The 19383-nt window shown below is 45.7% G+C and overlaps 1 protein-coding gene across 5 annotated transcripts in view; it reads left to right on the forward strand.

Annotated features, from left to right (window-relative positions):
- arhgef2b (rho/rac guanine nucleotide exchange factor (GEF) 2b) overlaps window positions 1-19312 on the forward strand; it is a 54307-nt gene extending 34995 nt beyond the window's left edge. For all 5 annotated transcript variants that reach the window (XM_031788777.1, XM_031788771.1, XM_031788768.1 and 2 more), the window contains 19 exons: window positions 4079-4241; window positions 10038-10105; window positions 10249-10312; window positions 10523-10655; window positions 10770-11023; window positions 11276-11526; window positions 11775-11900; window positions 12982-13099; window positions 13332-13580; window positions 13734-13810; window positions 14025-14197; window positions 14374-14441; window positions 14611-14805; window positions 15252-15350; window positions 15456-15514; window positions 15635-15727; window positions 15864-16250; window positions 16445-16616; window positions 17718-19312. In XM_031788777.1, coding sequence (XP_031644637.1) covers window positions 4079-4241; window positions 10038-10105; window positions 10249-10312; window positions 10523-10655; window positions 10770-11023; window positions 11276-11526; window positions 11775-11900; window positions 12982-13099; window positions 13332-13580; window positions 13734-13810; window positions 14025-14197; window positions 14374-14441; window positions 14611-14805; window positions 15252-15350; window positions 15456-15514; window positions 15635-15727; window positions 15864-16250; window positions 16445-16616; window positions 17718-17779 — 2811 coding nt within the window. In that variant the 3' untranslated portion in view covers window positions 17780-19312. The remainder of the gene's footprint in view (window positions 1-4078; window positions 4242-10037; window positions 10106-10248; window positions 10313-10522; window positions 10656-10769; window positions 11024-11275; window positions 11527-11774; window positions 11901-12981; window positions 13100-13331; window positions 13581-13733; window positions 13811-14024; window positions 14198-14373; window positions 14442-14610; window positions 14806-15251; window positions 15351-15455; window positions 15515-15634; window positions 15728-15863; window positions 16251-16444; window positions 16617-17717) is intronic.
- The last annotated feature ends 71 nt before the right edge of the window (window positions 19313-19383 follow it).

Raw genomic sequence — 19383 nt, forward strand, 5'->3', positions numbered from 1 at the left:
CGTTAATGTTCATCAGTAAGACATTGTCTATAAATGGAGACAGTTCAGCACTGTTGCTACTCTCCCTAGGAGTGGCCATCCTGCAAGGATGACTGCAAGAGCACAGCGCAGAATGCTCAATGAGGCTAAGAAGAATCCTAGAGTGTCAGCTAAAGACTTACAGAAATCTCTGAACAATACTAACATCTCTGTTGACGAGTCTACTATACGTAAAACACTAAAGAAGAATGGTGTTCATGGGAGGACACCACAGAAGAAGCCACTGCTGTTCAATAAAACCATTGCTGCACATCTGAAGTTTGCAAAAGAGCATCTGGATGTTCCACAGTGCCACTGGCAAAATATTCTGTGGACAGATAAAACTAAAGTTGAGTTGTTTGGAAGGAAGGAACACACAACACTATGTGTGGAGAGAAAAAGGCACAGCACACCAACATCATAACCTCATCCCAACTGTAAAGTATGGTGGAGGGAGCATCATGCTTTGCTGCCTCAGGGCCTGGACAGCTTGCTATCATCGATGGAAAAGAGAATTCCCAAGTTTATCAAGACATTTTGCAGGAGAATGTAAGGCTATCTGTCCGCCAATTGAAGCTCAACAGAAGTTGGGTGACGCAACGGGACAGTGACCCAAAACACAGAAGTAAATCAACAACATAATGGCTTCATCAAAATAAAATAAGCCTTCTGGAGTGGCCCAGTCAGAGTCCTGACCTTCTGGAGTGGCCCAGTCAGAGTCCTGATCTTCTGGAGTGGCCCAGTCAGAGTCCTGATCTTCTGGAGTGGCCCAGTCAGAGTCCTGACCTTCTGGAGTGGCCCAGTCAGAGTCCTGACCTCAACCCGATTGAGATGCTATGGCATGACCTTAAGAGAGCGGTTCACACCAGATGTCCCAAGACTATTGTTGAACTGAAACAGTTTTGTAAATAGGAATGGTTCAAAATTCCTCCTGACCATTGTGCAGGTCTGATCCACAACTACAGAAAACTTTTGGTTGAGGTTATTGCTGCCAAAGGAGGGTAAACCAGTTATTAAATCCAAGGGTTCACATACATGCTTACACAGTGTGTTCAAAACAGACATGAAAACATATAATTGTTTGTGTGTTATTAGTTTAAGTAGACTGTGTTTGTCTATTGTTGTGACTTAGATGAAGATCAGATCAAATTTGATGACCATTTATGCAGAAGTTCAGGTAATTCCAAAGGTTACACATACTTTTTCTTGCCACTGTATATGAGATCTGTCTGTAGAACATTCACCATTGACATTTTATTCATTTAGCAGGTGCTCTTAAGTGCATTCATTTATTTCAATGTTTTTATTTAACCTTTATTTAACTAGGCAAGTCACTTAGCTATTTTAAGATAGCTAGGTGAGACAACCACGTATCACAGTCAAATATACAGGATATGAACATTCCATTCCAGCTAAACACATTTTCATATACTTCTAAAATCTATGAATGAAAAATCTGAGAACAGTAATATTTTACACACACATGACGGTACCCAGAAGCAATCTTTTCTGATGAAAACATTTGTGGATATAGCGTCGTGGAAATGAACTCTTAATTTCTTCATAGTACACACTTTCCCAGTCTTACTTCCTAGCATTTTCCTTGTGATATGTCTATTGTCATGCAATAAAGACATTTGAATTGAGTAGAGGGAGAGAGAGACCAAATAGAGAAAGAGCAAGAAGGCCTTGTCCTCTGCTCATCCACCAAACAGTGTAAATTCCTCAGTGGAGTAAGGTTCGATATCTGGAAGGCTTGGGCAGAGGTTAAGTCTGTTGCCTAATCCGCCCCTTAATAGTATATTCTAATCCCTGGTCTATGACCGCAGCTTCTCTCTTCCTCCCCACTGCCCCACCCTCTTTTCATTAAAAAGTCATTACGCCCATTTGGTAACAATTTACCAGCAGCGCCGCTCTTCAAAAACTGCAATGTGGCATTCTTTCACTCAATTAAATGCTCTTAGCAATCTCACTCACTCTTCTCTCTCTCTCGCTCTCTCTTCCTATCGCTCACTATCTATCTTTCTCGTCTTTCACACCATCCCCTATCCGCCCTGAGTCAGAGGATTCTAATCCAGTCTGTTAATCCACTATAGAGGAGTGTGATAAGGAGGGTAGGATAGAGAGAGACAAGAAGAGAGGAGTCGAGAGAGGGAGAGGGAGAGAGAGGGAGCGAGTGTGTGAGAGCGATGGATAGGGGGAGGGGGGAAATTCAGTCAGTGTGCCAGATATCTAGCGTAAGAGTCAGTTCTATAGAAAAAGGTCTTAATAAGGTGGTCTTGACTGATGGAGCTGAGTGTGCATTAATAATAGCGAGGGAGGCAGTTTGGTAACAGTCGACTAACCTACCTCTGCTCTGCGGGGGACAGAGTGGATTAGAGCATGCTGCCGCAGTGCTCATCCTACCGCCATTAAAGCCAGCCCGCCTCAGACATACTGTACAGGAGTTGCTAGGCGATGGACGCTACATGGATGCAGTTAAACTCTATGGATTAATTCTTCCCGAGAAGCTTAGAAAGATTTACCAAGCATTGGCTTGGTACCCAGTGCCAAATTGTGCACCTGTTTTCATCCTCTTCAAACCGGAGTGAATGTAAATGTGGTTTACTTACTGTCCATACTGTGTGTGTTTAGACATGAGGGTCTGAAAGTGGACCCGCTGTCCTGGACCTAAGCTGTCTCCCTGCCCGTCTCACCTCATTCCACCGTCATTACAGCGTCACAACTGTAGCTAGTCATCACACCAGCATGTTGCATGTGTCAGTGTGTCCTATATGTCCTTACCCTTGAGTCTCTTTCCTCCACTTTCACCTCAGATCAAAATCTTGGCGGGTTGCCTTTTTAATTAGCTAATGTAAATGGATGGGTTTGAACTCCCCTCCCTTCTTCTTTCACTCCATCCATCCCTCCATACCTCTCTGCTTTCTTTCCTTTGGGTGTGTTTTACATACCCCTGAGATGGTGCCATGGAGGACATGTCCTGAATGAGTTCCTCACAATGGGGCCCCCAGGCCTTTTGTTTAGGTTCTCAAAGGAACCCCTGACAAATCCCTCTTTTCGTTATTTCTCTTCCTCTTTCCGATAACATTATAATTGTGTGGCACGTTCCGGTGAGTTTAACCCCTCTGCTGCCCATTATGATAAACCAATCGGGTGAGCTTTCCTTATGTGTACATCAAGGGTCTGAAGTCTGCACTCTTAGAGAAAAGGGTTCCAAAATGTTTCTTCAGTTAGAACATTTTTTTGGGTTCAATCTCATCGTAACACCACATGTGGTGGAGTTGATAATTAGCTGAGAGCATTTAGGAAAACAGAGAGTGACAAAGCCACTGAAGATGGACTACTTTGTCTGTGTTCACAACATCAGGAGATTAGTTTGTGACTAAAAGGCCACCGGCTGTGAAAGGCTGTTTGGTACCTGACCATTCTGCTTACTTAGCAGCACGGCCAGAGTCACAGCCAGCAGCATAGACTGGTGCTCTGGTCTGGACACAGACAGACAGACTGCCATTAAAATGTGTGGTATAAAATAAGGCACCATGCTAGGAACAGCTGGATGTTACAGAGGCGAAGTAATACTGCAACATTCACATTTTAGTCACACCTACACAATTGCAAATGCACCTATACTAATTAGCGTAGTGCACACACACACACATTCTTAGATGCACAAGGACACATGCAGGCGCAATTGCTTAAATACAGACTCACACTGAATACACTTGAGTTATGCTGAGGCAGCATGGAGAGCCCTGTAGTGTAACAATGGGATTAAAGACAGTCCCCAGGCTGTCAATCTCCTTGAGTGGGAGGGAGAGAGATACTATTCCTGAAAACACCACATTTACAATTCCTCATGCACCAGCTGTCCTCATTCAGTGAAACTTACTCTATGAAACAAAGTGCATGCTGCATATACAGTATGACCTGAGTACGAGACAAGCATCTCACAGCTGTGGAATATCCAGAACGGTTGACAGTGTGAGATGAGCGAGAGTTAAAACAGTTCATATCCACACAGATTGCATCGGTTGGCGCTGATTTGTGTCTTTGGTTACAGAACAAAGAGAAGGAGCGGATGAAGGAGAGGGAGAAGGAGGCGCGGGAGCGGGAGGCGCGCTATAGCAACGGCCACCTCTTCACTTCCCTCACTGTGTCTGCCACCACCCTCTGTTCCGCCTGCAACAAGAGCATCACCGCTAAAGAGGCCCTCAGCTGCCCCAGTGAGTACCACACACACACACACACACACACTATTGTAGGCAGTACATACATTCACAAGGCCCAGACAAAAGCCTAATGTTATTAGTGACAACATTATTGGGGTATTGATGTATTGATGCATCACCAGATCAGGACCAACAGACATCTTGCCCCAGGGTTGTCATATTGAACTGTTAGGAAGATGACCTTTGTGTGTGTGTGTGTGTGTGTGTGTGTGTGTGTGTGTGTGTGTGTGTGTGTGTGTGTGTGTGTGTGTGTGTGTGTGTGTGTGTGTGTGAGAGAGAGAGAGAGAGGTTAGTGACTGTCTAGTGTGACTGTCTCTCTTTCTTCTTGGGAAGAGAACGGGTGAACAAAAGAACAGCAGGAGGAAGCAGGAGAGAGAGATAGGGGCTAGAAAAAGAAGATTCAAACAATATGGGTGGAGAGAGAGAGGTGGGGAAGGACGTGTGGGTCAATAAAGATAAAGGTAGAAGAGACATATGAGCCAAAGAGATGGATCAAAAGGAAATAACTGAGAAAAAGAGAGAAGGAAACAGAGAGAGTATTTTTCTTTGCTTCCCTTCGTTCTCCCCTTCCTTCCTTCCCTCCCTCCCTCCCTCCCTCCCTCCCTCCCTCCCTCCCTCCCTCCCTCCCTCCCTCCCTCCCTCCCTCCCTCCCTCCCTCCCTCCCTCCCTCCCTCCCTCCCTCCCTCCCTCCCTCCCTCCCTTTGAGAATCAATCAGCTGTTGCCTTCTAGGAGAACCCTCTCCCTTCCCCTGCCCGGCCCAGACAATAGTGTTAGTGTGTGGGGAGCACAGATCAGACGGCCTGCCCCTCTCTCCACTGGCCTGGAGGAACAGCTGGGGGAGAAAGAGAGAAAGAAAGAGGGAGAGAGGGTGGAGTGGTAGAAGGCAGACTCCAGGGCAAACAAATAGAGGAAGATCCAGAGAGAAGGGTGGACAGATAAAGAGGGGGAAAGACAGGTACAGGGTGGAGGTAGAGGAGAACATATTGAGTGAAAAGACTCCTCAGGGGTCATCAGTTCTCAGGTCAAGGGAGAGAGAGATATTAGTTCACAAACAAGTGAGCCAGAAAGACAGAGTAGGAGACAAAGCTGTATAGATGATGCATGATGACATTGACAGACAGAGAGGAGTTTGCCTGACTGAGATAGAGGAAGTCCATACTGTGAATTGTATTTTTGTTTTGCTTACCCCATTTTGAAATTAGCGTTATACAATGCAATAACACTACACTGCCCCCACAGCAGCAGCAAAGACAATTCAATTGACAGTCATAGTCGATTGACGTTTGTATTTATCATTAAATCAATCCAAACGTACATTCCTAAAGGGAAAGAGGGATGCCTTTTGTCTTCTTATCACGCCCTATTACCTATTTTGATTGAATATTGATGTATGGATGAAGTTTATTGTCCTTCAAGTTGAGGAAATAGTGGCTCCATCTTCGACCTCGTTACCTTGACCCCCACGGCTCTGAAGACTAGGTTCAAAGAGAAAGAGAGAAGAGAGAGAGAGAGACAGACAGACAGACAGAGAAGGGGAGCACAGAGGGAGGGAAGGGGTACAGAGGGGCATGGGGGTGGGAGAGGGAAGGCTCTTGGCATGGGGTTTGATTACACATGTCTGCTGCCGAAGAGTGGAGGGGGGGGGGGGGGGGGGGGGGTTGTGTGCACGTGTTTGTGTGTGTGAGTGTGAGAGAGAGAGAGTTCCGGTACTTGAGAATGAGAGAGACGGTGGGCACAGAGATTGCAGTTGGGAAGTAAGAGGTACAACAGCTGTAGTTTAGATAGAACACTGATCATAGGCTATTGATTTGGGTTGGGGGCATAATTATATTCAGAGGGTCAGGTCTGGGTGTGTATTTGTGCGTATTGGGCTGAAGGGGGCATGAATTCATTATCATTGCAAATTACACTGGAGAGATGGAGAGAAAGGGGAAAGGAAAGAGTGCGAATGCCTAAGTAGGAGAGAGGACTGAGGTGTGAGACTATTTCAAGTTGGGAATACCGTTGTTGGCTTCTCTGTTCATATATTCACATTCTGAGCCAGTTAAGATATTTTCAGTCGAGCGTCTATTTGATTTAGATTAGATAAGAATTTAAATTGGTTTAGGCAGCATGCCTTGGGTCAGTCATAGTCAGTTTGTCTTGGAGGTTTATGTGAAACTGAACTAATATTTTTCACAGTTTTTACCTTTTATTAATTCCTGTGTTATCGTGTCAATGTCATCTCAGTTTGCTAATATGTTATAATCAGATGCAACACAACCATTAGACCTGTAATACTCACTATGGAGATAGAGAATGACAAAGTAGCTATAGTGTAAATACAGTACAGAATGCAGGCTCAGGAGATTATACAGTAGGTCTATGATGAAGCCCACTGTCTGTTGAGAGAGGGGCTTTTCTCTTTGTTTGGTGGATGCCCCCCCCTCCCTCCCCCTCTTGCCCCAATACACAGCTGCTACCTCGCTCCCCGACTGTAATCTGGAAATAGTGCATCTGGCAGTTGGAGTGTGGGAGATTAACAAGCAATCTGCCACACTGACGTGTGTTAACACACACGTACACACACATACGCATGCACACATAGACGCACACACACTTGCGCGCATGCACGCACACATAGACAAACACACATAGGCAGGCAGGTCTGCACGGGCGCACACACACAGACACAGTCCCAATCCCTCTTCCTCTCTGCGTCCACAGACATTAGTGGTCCCTAACAGTAATAATGATGGATGAGCTGAGGGTAACACAGTTATCCCACTCCCGTTTAACACAGTGGTCTGATAGGGAGCCATATTGCCTCAGAGACCCAGAGACGTTTTAATACGGGGTCATAACATTGTCCTACATCGGGATTGCTATCTGAGGTCCCCTGTGAATTGGGGAGACATATGTTTAGGCTGGGTGCGGGGGAGTGTGTGTGTGTGCGTGCATGTGGAGTAGGTAGCACCGCCTGTTTTGGGAGAATCCATTGATTTCATGTCTGAGTGGATGTTTCCGGTTTGGAGTCACGAGGGAGGATTTCTCGTCAATGCTTTTACAATGTTGTCTATGTATTCAATCAATTAAGTACAGCTTCTTGTTTTACATCAATGTTTGGCTTGAAATTGAATGAATCCACAGATATCTTTTTATTTATTGTTATTTATTTCAAATTCATTTCAGGGACCCTTTATTCCATTACTGCAGAGAAAGACATTTTGTTTTTGTTTTCATCAACATTTGGACTCATGTTTATTTCCTGCTTCACCTCTTATTGTTCTCTGCATGAACAGATAACAGACCAATAGGAGCCCTGCTTGGTGTTCAGCAGGGTGTAACTTACTGTGTGTAGCCTCTGCGTAGCTCTGTGTCAGTACATGTGAGATTACCTCCTCAGACACAGATAAAGACTCAGATTAAGACAAACAGGCCATTGTTGTTTGGCTCATTTTGACGTAATCTGAGGGCCCTAGATTACACAAAATATTAAGAACCTTCCAGGGCCCTTTTGCCCTCACAACAGCCTCAAATTGTCAGGTCATGGACTCTACAAGATGTCAAAAGCGTTCCACAGGGATGTTGGCCCACGTTGACTCCAATGCTTCCCACAGCTGTGTTAAATTGGCTGTATGTCCTTTGGGTGGTGGACCATTCTTTTTATTTTTTTCCCAATTTCATGGTATCCAATTGTTGTAGTAGCTACGATCTTGTCTCATCGCTACAACTCCCGTATGGGCTCGGGAGAGACGAAGGTTGAATGTCATGCGTCCGCCGATACACAACCCAACCAGCCACACTGCTTCTTAACACAGCACGCATCCAACCCGGAAGCCAGCCGCACCAATGTGTCGGAGGATACACCGTGCACCTGGCAACCTTGGTTAGCGCTCACTGCGCCCGGCCCGCCACAGGAGTCGCAGGTGCGCAATGAGACAAGGACATCCCTACCGACCAAGCCCTCCCTAACCCGGACGACGCTAGGCCAATTGTGCGTCGCCCCACGGACCTCCCGGTCGCGGTCGGTTACGACAGAGCCTGGGCGCGAACCCAGGGACTCTGATGGCACAGCTGGCGCTGCAGTACAGCGCCCTTAACCACAGCGCCACCTGGGAGGCCGGTGGACCATTCTTGATGCACACGGGAAACTTTTGAGTGTGAAACCCCAACAGCTTTGCAGTTCCTGACACAAACGGGTGTGCCTTAGTACCTACTGTTCCATACCCCATTCAAAGGCACTTAAACATTTTATCTATGTCTCAATTGTCTCAGGGCTTAAAAATCCTTCATCTACACTGATTGAAGTGGATTTAACAAGTGACATCAATAAGGGATCATAGCTTTCACCTGGACTCATCTGGTCAGTCTATGTCATGGAAAGAGCAGGTGTTCATAATGTTTTGTACCCTCAGTGTACAGTATTATCATACAAATAAATATGATAATTAGCTAAAGACAAGTGAGCTGTAAATAATATAGTGTCATATGGAAGGGGGGATTCTAAGCAGTATTTGAAACCCCAAAGCATTTCTAGGTTGTAGATCCACTCTGTATGGACACATCTATAATAGTATGCCATGACACTTGTTGGGTCTCCAGTCTAGTTTCCGAGCAGCGATGTTGAGCTTTAGGGGAAGGGTCTAACAGTACTTGGAGAAGGCAGCCATGTTGGTTTAGTGAGCAAGGGGCCTAGTTTGTTTGTTTTAGCATCAGGACATTATCTACTGGATGTGTTTGTCCTCCCGTAAGGAGTGGTGTGTGAGTAGCTTTGAGTATGTTTAAATCGTTTGTAGTGTGTGTGTGTGTGTAAGGGTCTGCATGTGTTGTGAGAGTTTGAGCGATGAATGAGTCACAGTGTGCCTCTCATTCTGAGGTTTAAGTAGAAAGCGTGTTAGCTGAGTCCATGCTCTGTAAAATGTTGGCTTTTATGGAGAACACACCCTGAAAATAGTGTATTTTTAGCCCTGTGTTCCCTCTCATGTGCGTGGAAACTATTGGTTGAAAATAGGAACGGCACCAAGCAAATGCACCCCACCAAAGCAAAGCATACTTCTGACAAGTGTTTTGGCTGTATTTAGCCTGCTTTGGTAGCAAATGTGTAATCTGGGCAGAGACATGGGAAAGACTAAAGTAAAGGAATATGTAGAGTTTTATAAGGGAGATTCTGCTTTCTCTGTGTGTGTGTCTAGCTTTGGGCTGCTCTTAGAACAAAGACAACCCTGTGTAGTGGGCAGGAACTCTCTTAAACACTTCTATGCTGTTTCATATTGACACAACAACACTCCCAGGACTCAGAACACACACACACACACACACCGATAACCTGCCTCAGACATCCCTTCAACCTCCCAGCGCCATTCCAGGAGAGCTTCCTGTCAAGAAAACATGTACCAGGAAGTGGAGCCACTCTAACAATGAAGAGAGAGTAAAGCTGGGGGAAGAGAGGAGGGGAGAAGAGGTGTTTTGAAACATAGGAGTGATTTAATAACAGTGATAACATTTTACTTGGTGTTGGAAAGCATAGGTTTCAAGGGTTATTTGTCACATGAAATTCGAGTCAGTGCCAGTATCAAATGTACAATGTGTCATTGATAACCCTATGTTGAACAGAAAGAGTTGGCACCTTTCATAACCTTTCACCAGTCATGTGTATCACTCTGTAAGCAACGCATCTTGACCGTAATGACAAGTGCCTCAAAAATAGTCTCGTGATTTCATGAAGTCAGTTACCATTCTTATCAACAGTGCATATGCAGATATTGTGGAGTGTCGGGGAAATTGATCTTTGTGTTTCTGTGTTGCAGCCTGCAATGTCACCATCCACAACCGCTGTCGAGACACACTGGCCAACTGTGTCAAGATGAAACAAAAGGTAAGAGAGGGGAGAGAGGGGAGAGAGGGGAAAGGAACGGGGGTTTTTTTCGTATGAAAAGCAAAGTTGGGCCTTTATTCTTTGAGATGTTGACTGTTGGATGAGACATTGGTCTGAATGTGTTTTCTCTGTGTGTTTTGCAGCAACAGAAGCTAGCACTGGTGAGGAACAACTCCGCGCTGCAGAACGTAGCTCTAAGGACCAAAAGTCAGTATCTTTTTTCCTCAACAACTTCTATCCTATTTCCTCTCCTTCTTTCGCAATTAATGCCTCCTGTCTGCATGTGAATATAGTGGTGCTGCCACCTGTTGGCTGGTCTATGCCACTGCCATATGGATGTAGTACTGACTGCATCATATGGATTTAAATCCTTTTGGACAGGAAAAGTTCAATTGAACCCCTTGTCTCTTTCTCCAGCCCCTATGATGAAGGAGCGGCCCAGCTCAGCCATCTACCCGTCCGACAGTCTCCGTCAGTCCCTGCTGGGTTCCCGCCGTGTCCGCTCTGGCCTCTCCCTCTCCAAGAGTGTCTCCACACAAAACCTTGCAGGGTGAGCAGGCTGCTGTGTAGAGTCATCAGTTGGTTTACCTATATGCGAGTAGGGCGCTGATATGAAGTTGTTTGAAACGTTGTGTAACTGTTGTGTTCAAAAATGTGTTTCCAGGAATCTGAATGACGACTCACCTTTGGGCCTGCGGAGGATCCTGTCTCAGTCCACAGACTCCCTGAACTTCAGAAACAGAGCCATGTCAATGGAGTCCCTCAACGACGAGGGGGAGGTGTACTATGCTGCCATGTTGGAGGAGCTGGAGAGGGAGGGGAAGGACTTTGAGGCTGACTCATGGAGCCGGGCCGTAGACCCCTCCTACCTGCAGACGCACCGCAAAGACGTCATCAAGAGACAGGACGTCATCTATGGTGAGAACACCTCTCTTCCTCACTCTTTCTCTCGCTTTCGCTCTCTCTCTTCTTCTCTCTCTATCTCGCTCTCGCTTTCTGTCACGCTCTCTCTCTCTCGCTTTCTGTCGCTCTCTCTCTCGCTATATTCCTTTCTATTCCTATCTCTTTCTCTTTCTCTATCCCTTTCTTCTCTCTGTCTCTGTGTGTGTGTGTTATGTAAAGGTACTGTGTCCATAACTCTGTCTGTTCTCCTCTCTGTGCCCCTCTCAGAGCTGATCCAGACAGAGTTCCACCACGTGAGGACCCTGCGGATCATGGAGGGGGTGTTCCGGCAGGGCATGCTGGACGAGGTGCTGCTGGAGCCGGGCGTGGCGCACGCTGTCTTCCCCTGTCTGGAGCAGCTGATGGCACTACACACGCACTTCCTTTCCCAGCTTATGACACGACGCACACACAGCCTGGCCCCCGGGAGCAGTACCAACTTTACTATCAACCAACTGGGGGATATACTGACTGAACAGGTAGGAAACACACTGGGCACACACACTCAGACGTAAGGACAGACACCCACACACACACATCCACAATCACACACACACATCCACAATCACACACACACAGAACCCTAGACGCATGTGCCAACTTTGCCATCCATTAACATTAGAATGCATTCATACTAAACACCCAACGAACATATGCATAATCTAAACATATTATACACACATGCACAGACACACTGACCGAGTTGATACTCATTGTGTGTGTTCAGTTCTCAGGTCAGTGTGCAGATGAGATGAGGAAAGCCTATGCTGAGTTTTGCAGCCGCCACCCCAAAGCTGTGAAACTGTACAAGGAACTGCTGGCCAGAGACAAGAGGTTTCAGCACTTCATACGGGTGAGTGAGTGAGTGAGTGAGTGAGTGAGTGAGTGAGTGAGTGAGTGAGTGAGTGAGTGAGAGAGAGAGAGAGTGAGAGAGAGAGAGAGAGAGAGAGAGAGAGAGAGAGAGAGAGAGAGAGAGAGAGAGAGAGAGAGAGAGAGAGAGAGAGAGAGAGAGAGAGAGAGAGAGAGAGAGAGAGAGAGAGAGAGAGAGAGAGAGAGAGAGAGAGAGAGAGAGAGAGAGAGAGAGAGAGAGAGAGAGAGAGAGGTCACAGGGAGGGAGAAGAGTAAGAGGTACAGAGAAGGGGAGGAGGCCCAAGAGCATGCTTAAAATGTGTGCTGTGTGTGAGCTCAGCAGTCCGTGTCAGGAGGTGCCAGCTGAGGGGTGTCTCATGTCTTAGCTAGGAGGAGTGCTGAACAGATAACACTGAATGGTAGAAACAACTATCACATTGTAGATGTTCTATTCAAAAAGGAGTCATGAACAAGTTATTCCTGCTTTATTACCTAACTAACACTCGTCACAAGGACGTGTTTTGGCCTCAAAACCTTCATAAGTGTCCAAACTTTGTGGTCCAATCATGCTCCTATGGAATGCCCATGAATTAACATATCTTTACTGCCATTTACAGTGCCAGTCAAAAGTTTGGACACACCTACTCATTCAAGGGTTTTTCTTATTTTAAAAAAAATACTATTTTCTACATTGTAGAATAATAGTGAAGACATCAAAACTATGAAATGACACATATGGAATCATGTAGTAACCAAAAAAGTGTTAAACAAATCAAAATATATTTTATATTTGAGATTCTCTAAAATGGGATTTATCCTGGGCTTCAGCCCCTATCGATGGATCTATACCTTTCTTTTACTTTACACATTCAAATTAGTAGTGTTATTACATTTAATGCCAAAATGGTAATTATAGTATATTATAAAACAAGGGTATGGAGCACAAATACTTGTTTAATATCCAATTGAAGTTTATTATATCATGAAGGCACCTTGGGGGTTTGTTGGCCATATACCACACCTCCTCGGGCCTTATTGCTTAATATATAATAAGTGTTATTAAATCTCATCCATCCCATAATCAGAGGGTAAGCCGGGGGCCCCTGCTGCGTCGCCATGGCATCCAGGAGTGCATCCTGCTGGTGACTCAACGCATCACCAAATACCCTGTCCTCATCCAGCGCATCCTGGACAACACCAAGGGTAAGACCTGACCCCAGAACAGCTATAGAAGCTTAGTGAGTATACTCACACAGCATAAAAGCTGAACACAGAACAGCCACTACAGCTCAGGGAGAAGACAAAAAAAATACAAGAACTGAATAATCACTATATACACAGCAGTAGAATAACCATAAACAACTTAAATGCTTTTGAATACAACTGACCTCAAGACACTTCTCATCATCATCACCCCCCACCATCCCCCCAACAGGCAGTGAAGAGGAAGCCCAGTCCCTAGCCCAGTCCCTGTCTCTGATCCGGGACTTGTTGAGCTCTGTGGACCAGCAGGTGGCAGAGTTGGAGCGGACCCAGAGGCTCCAGGAGATCAGGGCCAGATTGGACCCCCGGGCCCAGGCGGAGGTCAGGGGAGGAGGGGTGTTCAGGGGAGGGGAGCTGCTCCGCAGGACTCTCCTCCACGAGGGCACTCTGCTGTGGAAGACGCAAGGATCCAGACTCAAAGGTAGGGAGGGATTATGTGTGTGTGTATCTGAGAGAGATAGAGGAAGAGAGATAAAGGGGGTATGATTGTTTGTGTATCTACAGAATACATGTAGAGAAACGAGGGTGCACACTATGTGTCTTTAACAATGTTCCACTCTGTGTGTCTATGTAGACGTGCAGGTCCTGCTGATGACAGACATCCTGGTGTTCATGCAGGAGAAAGACCAGAAGTATTTCTTCCCATGCATAGTAAGTCTGTCCCTCTCCTTTCCACTCATCTGACTCATCCTCCTCTCCTCTCTACTCATCTCTTCTGCTTTCTGACTTTTGTTCAGCAGGTCCTCCATTGCTTCTGTCTTTGCCTTTGCACACATCTAACTTTATTTAGTCTTAGTGTTATATCACAGAGCTAACCTCTTCCCCCCTTTCTGTCTCTTTATATCTATCTCTCTCTCTCTCTCAGGACAAGCCTGCAGTGTTGTCTCTGAAGAACCTGATCGTGAGGGACATAGCCAATCAGGAGCGAGGGATGTTCCTGATCAGTGACTCCACCCCCCCAGAGATGTACGAGCTGCATGGCGCCTCACGAGACGACAGGAACAACTGGATGAGACTCATACAGCAGACAGTCAGCAGGTCAGCTACTGTAATACTCACAAACCTACTCAACTCATTCAGACCACTGCCGATTTCAATTTTGAGAATTCTCCAATTATCCTTAATGGAATCCTAGGGGTCCTACCTTATGCCCCGGCATTATCCTTATTCTGACCATACCTCACCTTTTCCTCACTCTCTCTCCCTCCCTCCAGCTGTCCGTCCAGAGAGGACTTTCCCCTGATAGAGACAGAGGACAAGGCCTTACTGCGCCGACTCAGAGGTACAACCTCTTCTCCTCTCCACACACTCCTCCACCCTTCTCTTTCTATATCAGTCCTGTGCTACACTTGTCTATGTAGCTTCCCTTAATAGACAACATCTGCATCGTTCTGAATATTCAGTTGTTTTAGACCTGACGATGCATCTTACTGACTCAAATGTGTTTCTAGCTGACATCCAGCAGAAGGACAGAGAGGTGCTGGAGCTCCTCCAGGAGAGAGTGACTCTGTTCTCTGACCTGGCTGAGGTCACCGGTGGGGGTCAGGAAGTCACACCCACCCCCACCAACTCTAGGAACATCTTCCGGGCCGACACCCCCTACGCACCCCAGGCGGAATACCTACTCACCGACGCCATCTCAGAGGGTAAGGGAATGTAGAATTTACCTTCATTCTAATTCCTGATCTATGGTCAGTTTGACTTTTCACCACCTAATAGTGAGGTGAGAGGCTGGTGTAGGGTTGGGTCATCCTAGGTCAGCGCCATAGAGGGTAAGGTGAGGGCTAATGCCATAGAGGGTAAGGTGAGGGTTAATGCCGTCTTACAGAGAGGCAGGTATTAAATGAGGCCTAACCCAGAACTTAGCACTGCAGATAGAAAGGTATAACTAAATAATGAGCACCCTATAAGAGTATGAGTATCAGCTAGTCATAGTCTCTCAGAAGTCAATCTGAGATCACCAACAAAACCTCCGTTATTAACCCCTGGGTGTAGTGTTGTTCAGTTACTAGGACGATGTTACATTGTGGTATTACCGCTGCTATGCCTCTTTTTCTTTTTTTAATTCCCTCTCCTTCCCTCCTTTCATCAGTTGACAGGCTGAGTGAGTTGCTGCTGGGCTCCAACATAGAGCTTCCCAAGTCCAACGGTACCAATGATGACCAGAACCACAAAGGGGCGCCAGTGAGCAGTGAGTGGTTTTGCTTTGTCTTTTACCACTGCGAGATGGTGATGTTTCAGCTCTCACTTACCAATCAGCTGACTTTCTCTCTCCTTCTGTCCCACCCATTTACAGATGGAGATTCGATCTCCGTCAACGGGACTCATGAAATGAAAGGAAGTCCAGCGTCCAAGGTGAGAGAGGATGACTGTGCCTTAGGGTTGGATAACATATACATAAGCCACAACTGTGACTGTAATACATAATGAGTTTATAATGACTTCATGTTTTGTGGGTGTTTTTTATCCTCTCAGGACAGAAATGGTAACCAGCTACAGGACAGACCCCTAAATGAGGAGGTGTGTCAGAGGCTTGTGAACCTCAGTGCTCATCTCCACTCTCTACAGGTGAGGCTGAATGACCCACTGGAATCCATTTGAGGCATTTTGTATTGCATAGGTGGTCCTTCCCTTACACCCCAGCTCCAACCTAGATTCAAAACTCACTGTCTCCTTCCTCTCTCTCTCTCTCTCCCTCTCCCAGGCCGCTGTCATTCACCAAGACTCTGTCCTCGAGCTCCGCCTCCACGAGGGCACTGGCCCCGCCTCCTCAGGTTCCTCCACTCCCACCCCCACTCCTCCAAACTCCTTCCCCAGGCTGTGCCGTTCCATGTCACGTGACACAGGTCTGGATGCGGGCATGGTGGCAGCCATGGGGGAGATGGCCATGCTCCAGAAGCAGCATGATCTGCTGCAGGAGGAGGTGGTGAGGCTGCGCCCCCTGGAGGCCAGGCTGAGGGACAGCGAGAGGGCCAGGGCTCAGCTGGAGCAGCAGATCAGGGACAATAAGGGCAAGAGGGGCAGGAGGGGAAGGAGAGGCAGCAGAGGCAGCAACGAAGACATTGTGGTGGATGTTACAGCCTTAGAGCAGGTGAGCAAAGTAACATCTGGCAGAGGTGTGGGAATGTCAAGTGTGGGAGTTTGGGGTCAAGTGTGTTTGGGTTTAGGTAGACTTACAATCCTCACCCCAAATGTCTGAATCACTAATTCCACCATTCAAGAAGCACTAGTGGTTGATCTGTAGGTGAGCTCAAACAGGATATGATGGCTTTTCTCCTTTACTAGGCTCCTGCTAAAAGAAGAGGAAGTGGTGATGGCGAGCCCAGCCCTGTCGCGCCATTGGCCTGTCAGGAACCAGTGGACCAATTGGACGGCGTACAGGAAGGCAGTGAGGAGGAGGAGTCGGAGGAAGAGGCGGATGTAGTGAAGGTTTCACCACGCTCTGACAGTCCAAGAGGTGAGTAATTGACCCACAGTGTGTATCTTTCCTGTATTGAGATGAATTGGAATATCTAAGGAAAAACAGTAATGCAGGCACTAGGGATGGAGGTGTGAGCATGCTGGTCTGGGCAGATGAGATGTAGTTGTTGTTTGTGTGCGTCTAAGTTGTTGTTTATATGTATACGTTTGTATGTATGTGGAGTAAAATATTCAGATGGAAGGAATGTCTAGGGCCACTAAGGTATTAGTCATTGGTAGGGTGTAATCAGTTGAATAAAGAGGTCTATGATTCGATAACTTTGGAATTGGCCAAATCCATGGAATCCCCCAAAAATCCCTATGGTGTCCATGACAACTAATCTTTACACATTTCTGACCTTTAACCGTATCACACCTAGTTTACCATGTCACACACACATACTTATGTTCTTTCAGCCCTGCCATATTTCTCACTCTCTACCTCTGCATGTTGAAGGTGTGTCTCCACGTCATATCTCGATCTATCAGTTTGGCACCGATTTCTCAGCTGTTTCTAGAGCAGACAGAGTTTTGTGCACCATGTCCTGCCCTTCCTCTATCTCTCTGCCCTACCTCTATCTCTCTGCCCTCCCTCTATCTCTCTGCCCTACCTCTATCTCTCTGCCCTCCCTCTATCTCTCTGCTCGCTCTTAATGGCTGCTTGTTGATAGTCAATAATAGCGCTCTGTCCTCTCCACTCTTTACTTTTCCACACTTTTCATACATTTTCATACATCTTTGATCATACAGTATATGGTAGGTTTAGAGGCGACATTTAGAGTGTTGAGAGACAGTCTGTTTTTGATGCCCTTCTTACTCACTTAATCAATGCACCTCTCCCCATTCTTTCTTTCTGTGTGCTTAAAGGGTGGATACCTCTGACAATATTTAACTCCCTCTGTCCACAGTCCTTACTGTATCAGTCACTGTCTGGTAACTCAGTGTACATAACAGTACTCCTCCAGTCGCATCTCGATTGGAACCTCTATTTACATTACTGAGCTAGCTAGTCCTGTTTTGATCAACACATTATTCAAACATTATCAAACATATTAATAACATGTTTATTCATATCAATAACCTTCAATGGCCTCCTCAGATCTCCAGGATATCCCGGAGGAGAGCGAGTGCGGACCGGAAGCTCAGGAATCCAAAGGCTGATTCCGAGTTAACATTGACCTCAAACTGGATACGCAAACCAGAAAACAGGACTTGAGAGCTGGACCAACATATTCTCAACCTTCAACCAACCAGACCTGATAGAACTTATCTTCAGTGATTCCATCTATTCGTCTTTCTTTGGCATAGAAAGCCTACCCAGGAATTGTGTATTGTATCATGGTATAAGTTAGTTCGGAGATGTTATATGTTTTTCTAATGTTATGTTAAAAGCTTCATCCTCGGGATTGAATCCCTTTTTCCAAGCCCACTCTTCGTTTCTTCTTTCCCTTTTCAAAACAAGGATGACTAATAACAGAGAGGGATTGGGGGGTGAAGAGGAGGAGTTGTTCGCAACAACAATGGAATTCTAATGGTGGACTGTTGATCTATAGGTGTCTGCTGATACCAGTAGGAACTATTCTGGACTGTAACTGCCTGTCATTGTTGTACATTTAGTGTCACCTCTCTACAGACCTGGTTTGTCTGTGATGGTGGAGCTGACTGATTGAAACTGAACTTAGATCAGTAAAGGAGGGCGGGACAGAAAAGAGGGAGGGCGGGACAGGGAAAGGGGGAGGGCAGGACAGAAAAGGGGGAGGGCAGGACAGAAAAGGGGGAGGGCAGGACAGAAAAGGGGGAGGGTGGGACAGAAAAGGAGGGTGTACATATGCTCTATATCATTGTTTAAAATATGTGTGGGTATTAATCAACTCTCACCCCCACTCCTTGAACACAAACACTTGAAAACTATTGTGCTTTTCATAAACCAAATTGTTTCTTTTTTTCTAGGAAGACATCAGTAGTGAAGCCACCATGAGGGGTTTTATACTGAATATTTTATAAAAATGGAGAGGGGAGGTTACAATGAACTGTTCTGACTTTTGGAGGATACACACAGAAGAACCACACTGAACCAAAAAACAACATAATTGACATATTAATTAGGATAAAGAATTGCATCCTTAGAATAAGGATAGACCAATCTGACTGACTGTACCTGGAATATTTTCACCTCTATTATAATCTACAGTTGTATGTTTCATACATGAACTACTAAATTGAACTACTAAAACGTGGTTTACACTGTACTTTATCGTGAGTTCAGATTTGCCGGTGGAATTGACTTTGATCGTCTCTAATGTATTTCACCCATATGGTTTTTAGGATGATAAACTGTTGCTACCAGCAACACTGACACCAACCAAAACCTCCTTTAACAAAAAGTTCAACATTTTTCTGACTGTCTTTGAGCTCACCCCTTAACCATGAAGCGACTGTATTATGTAGGAATGTAAATTATTTGACTGGATTCAAAGGGTGTTTCCTTGTTTGAACTACATTAAAAAAAATGTGTTATCTTCTTTATATGTTACATATATTCTATAAGAACTATTTGTATAAATATTTGATCTGTTCTGAAAAAAGAAAATGACTTTTTAACGTTAATATTGTAATTTTGTCTTTTTATTATTTTTTATTTGACTTACAATTATTTTAATTTTGTGTGCTGTTTATAAATCTTACAGAAATCTAGTGTCTTGGAAGTTGTTATTGGCGTGCGTGCGTATGTGTGTGTGTTGGGAGAGGGTCGCCATCTGACAGGT

The sequence above is a fragment of the Oncorhynchus kisutch genome, linkage group LG2 (assembly GCF_002021735.2).
Source record: "Oncorhynchus kisutch isolate 150728-3 linkage group LG2, Okis_V2, whole genome shotgun sequence".
Lineage (NCBI taxonomy): Eukaryota > Metazoa > Chordata > Actinopteri > Salmoniformes > Salmonidae > Oncorhynchus > Oncorhynchus kisutch.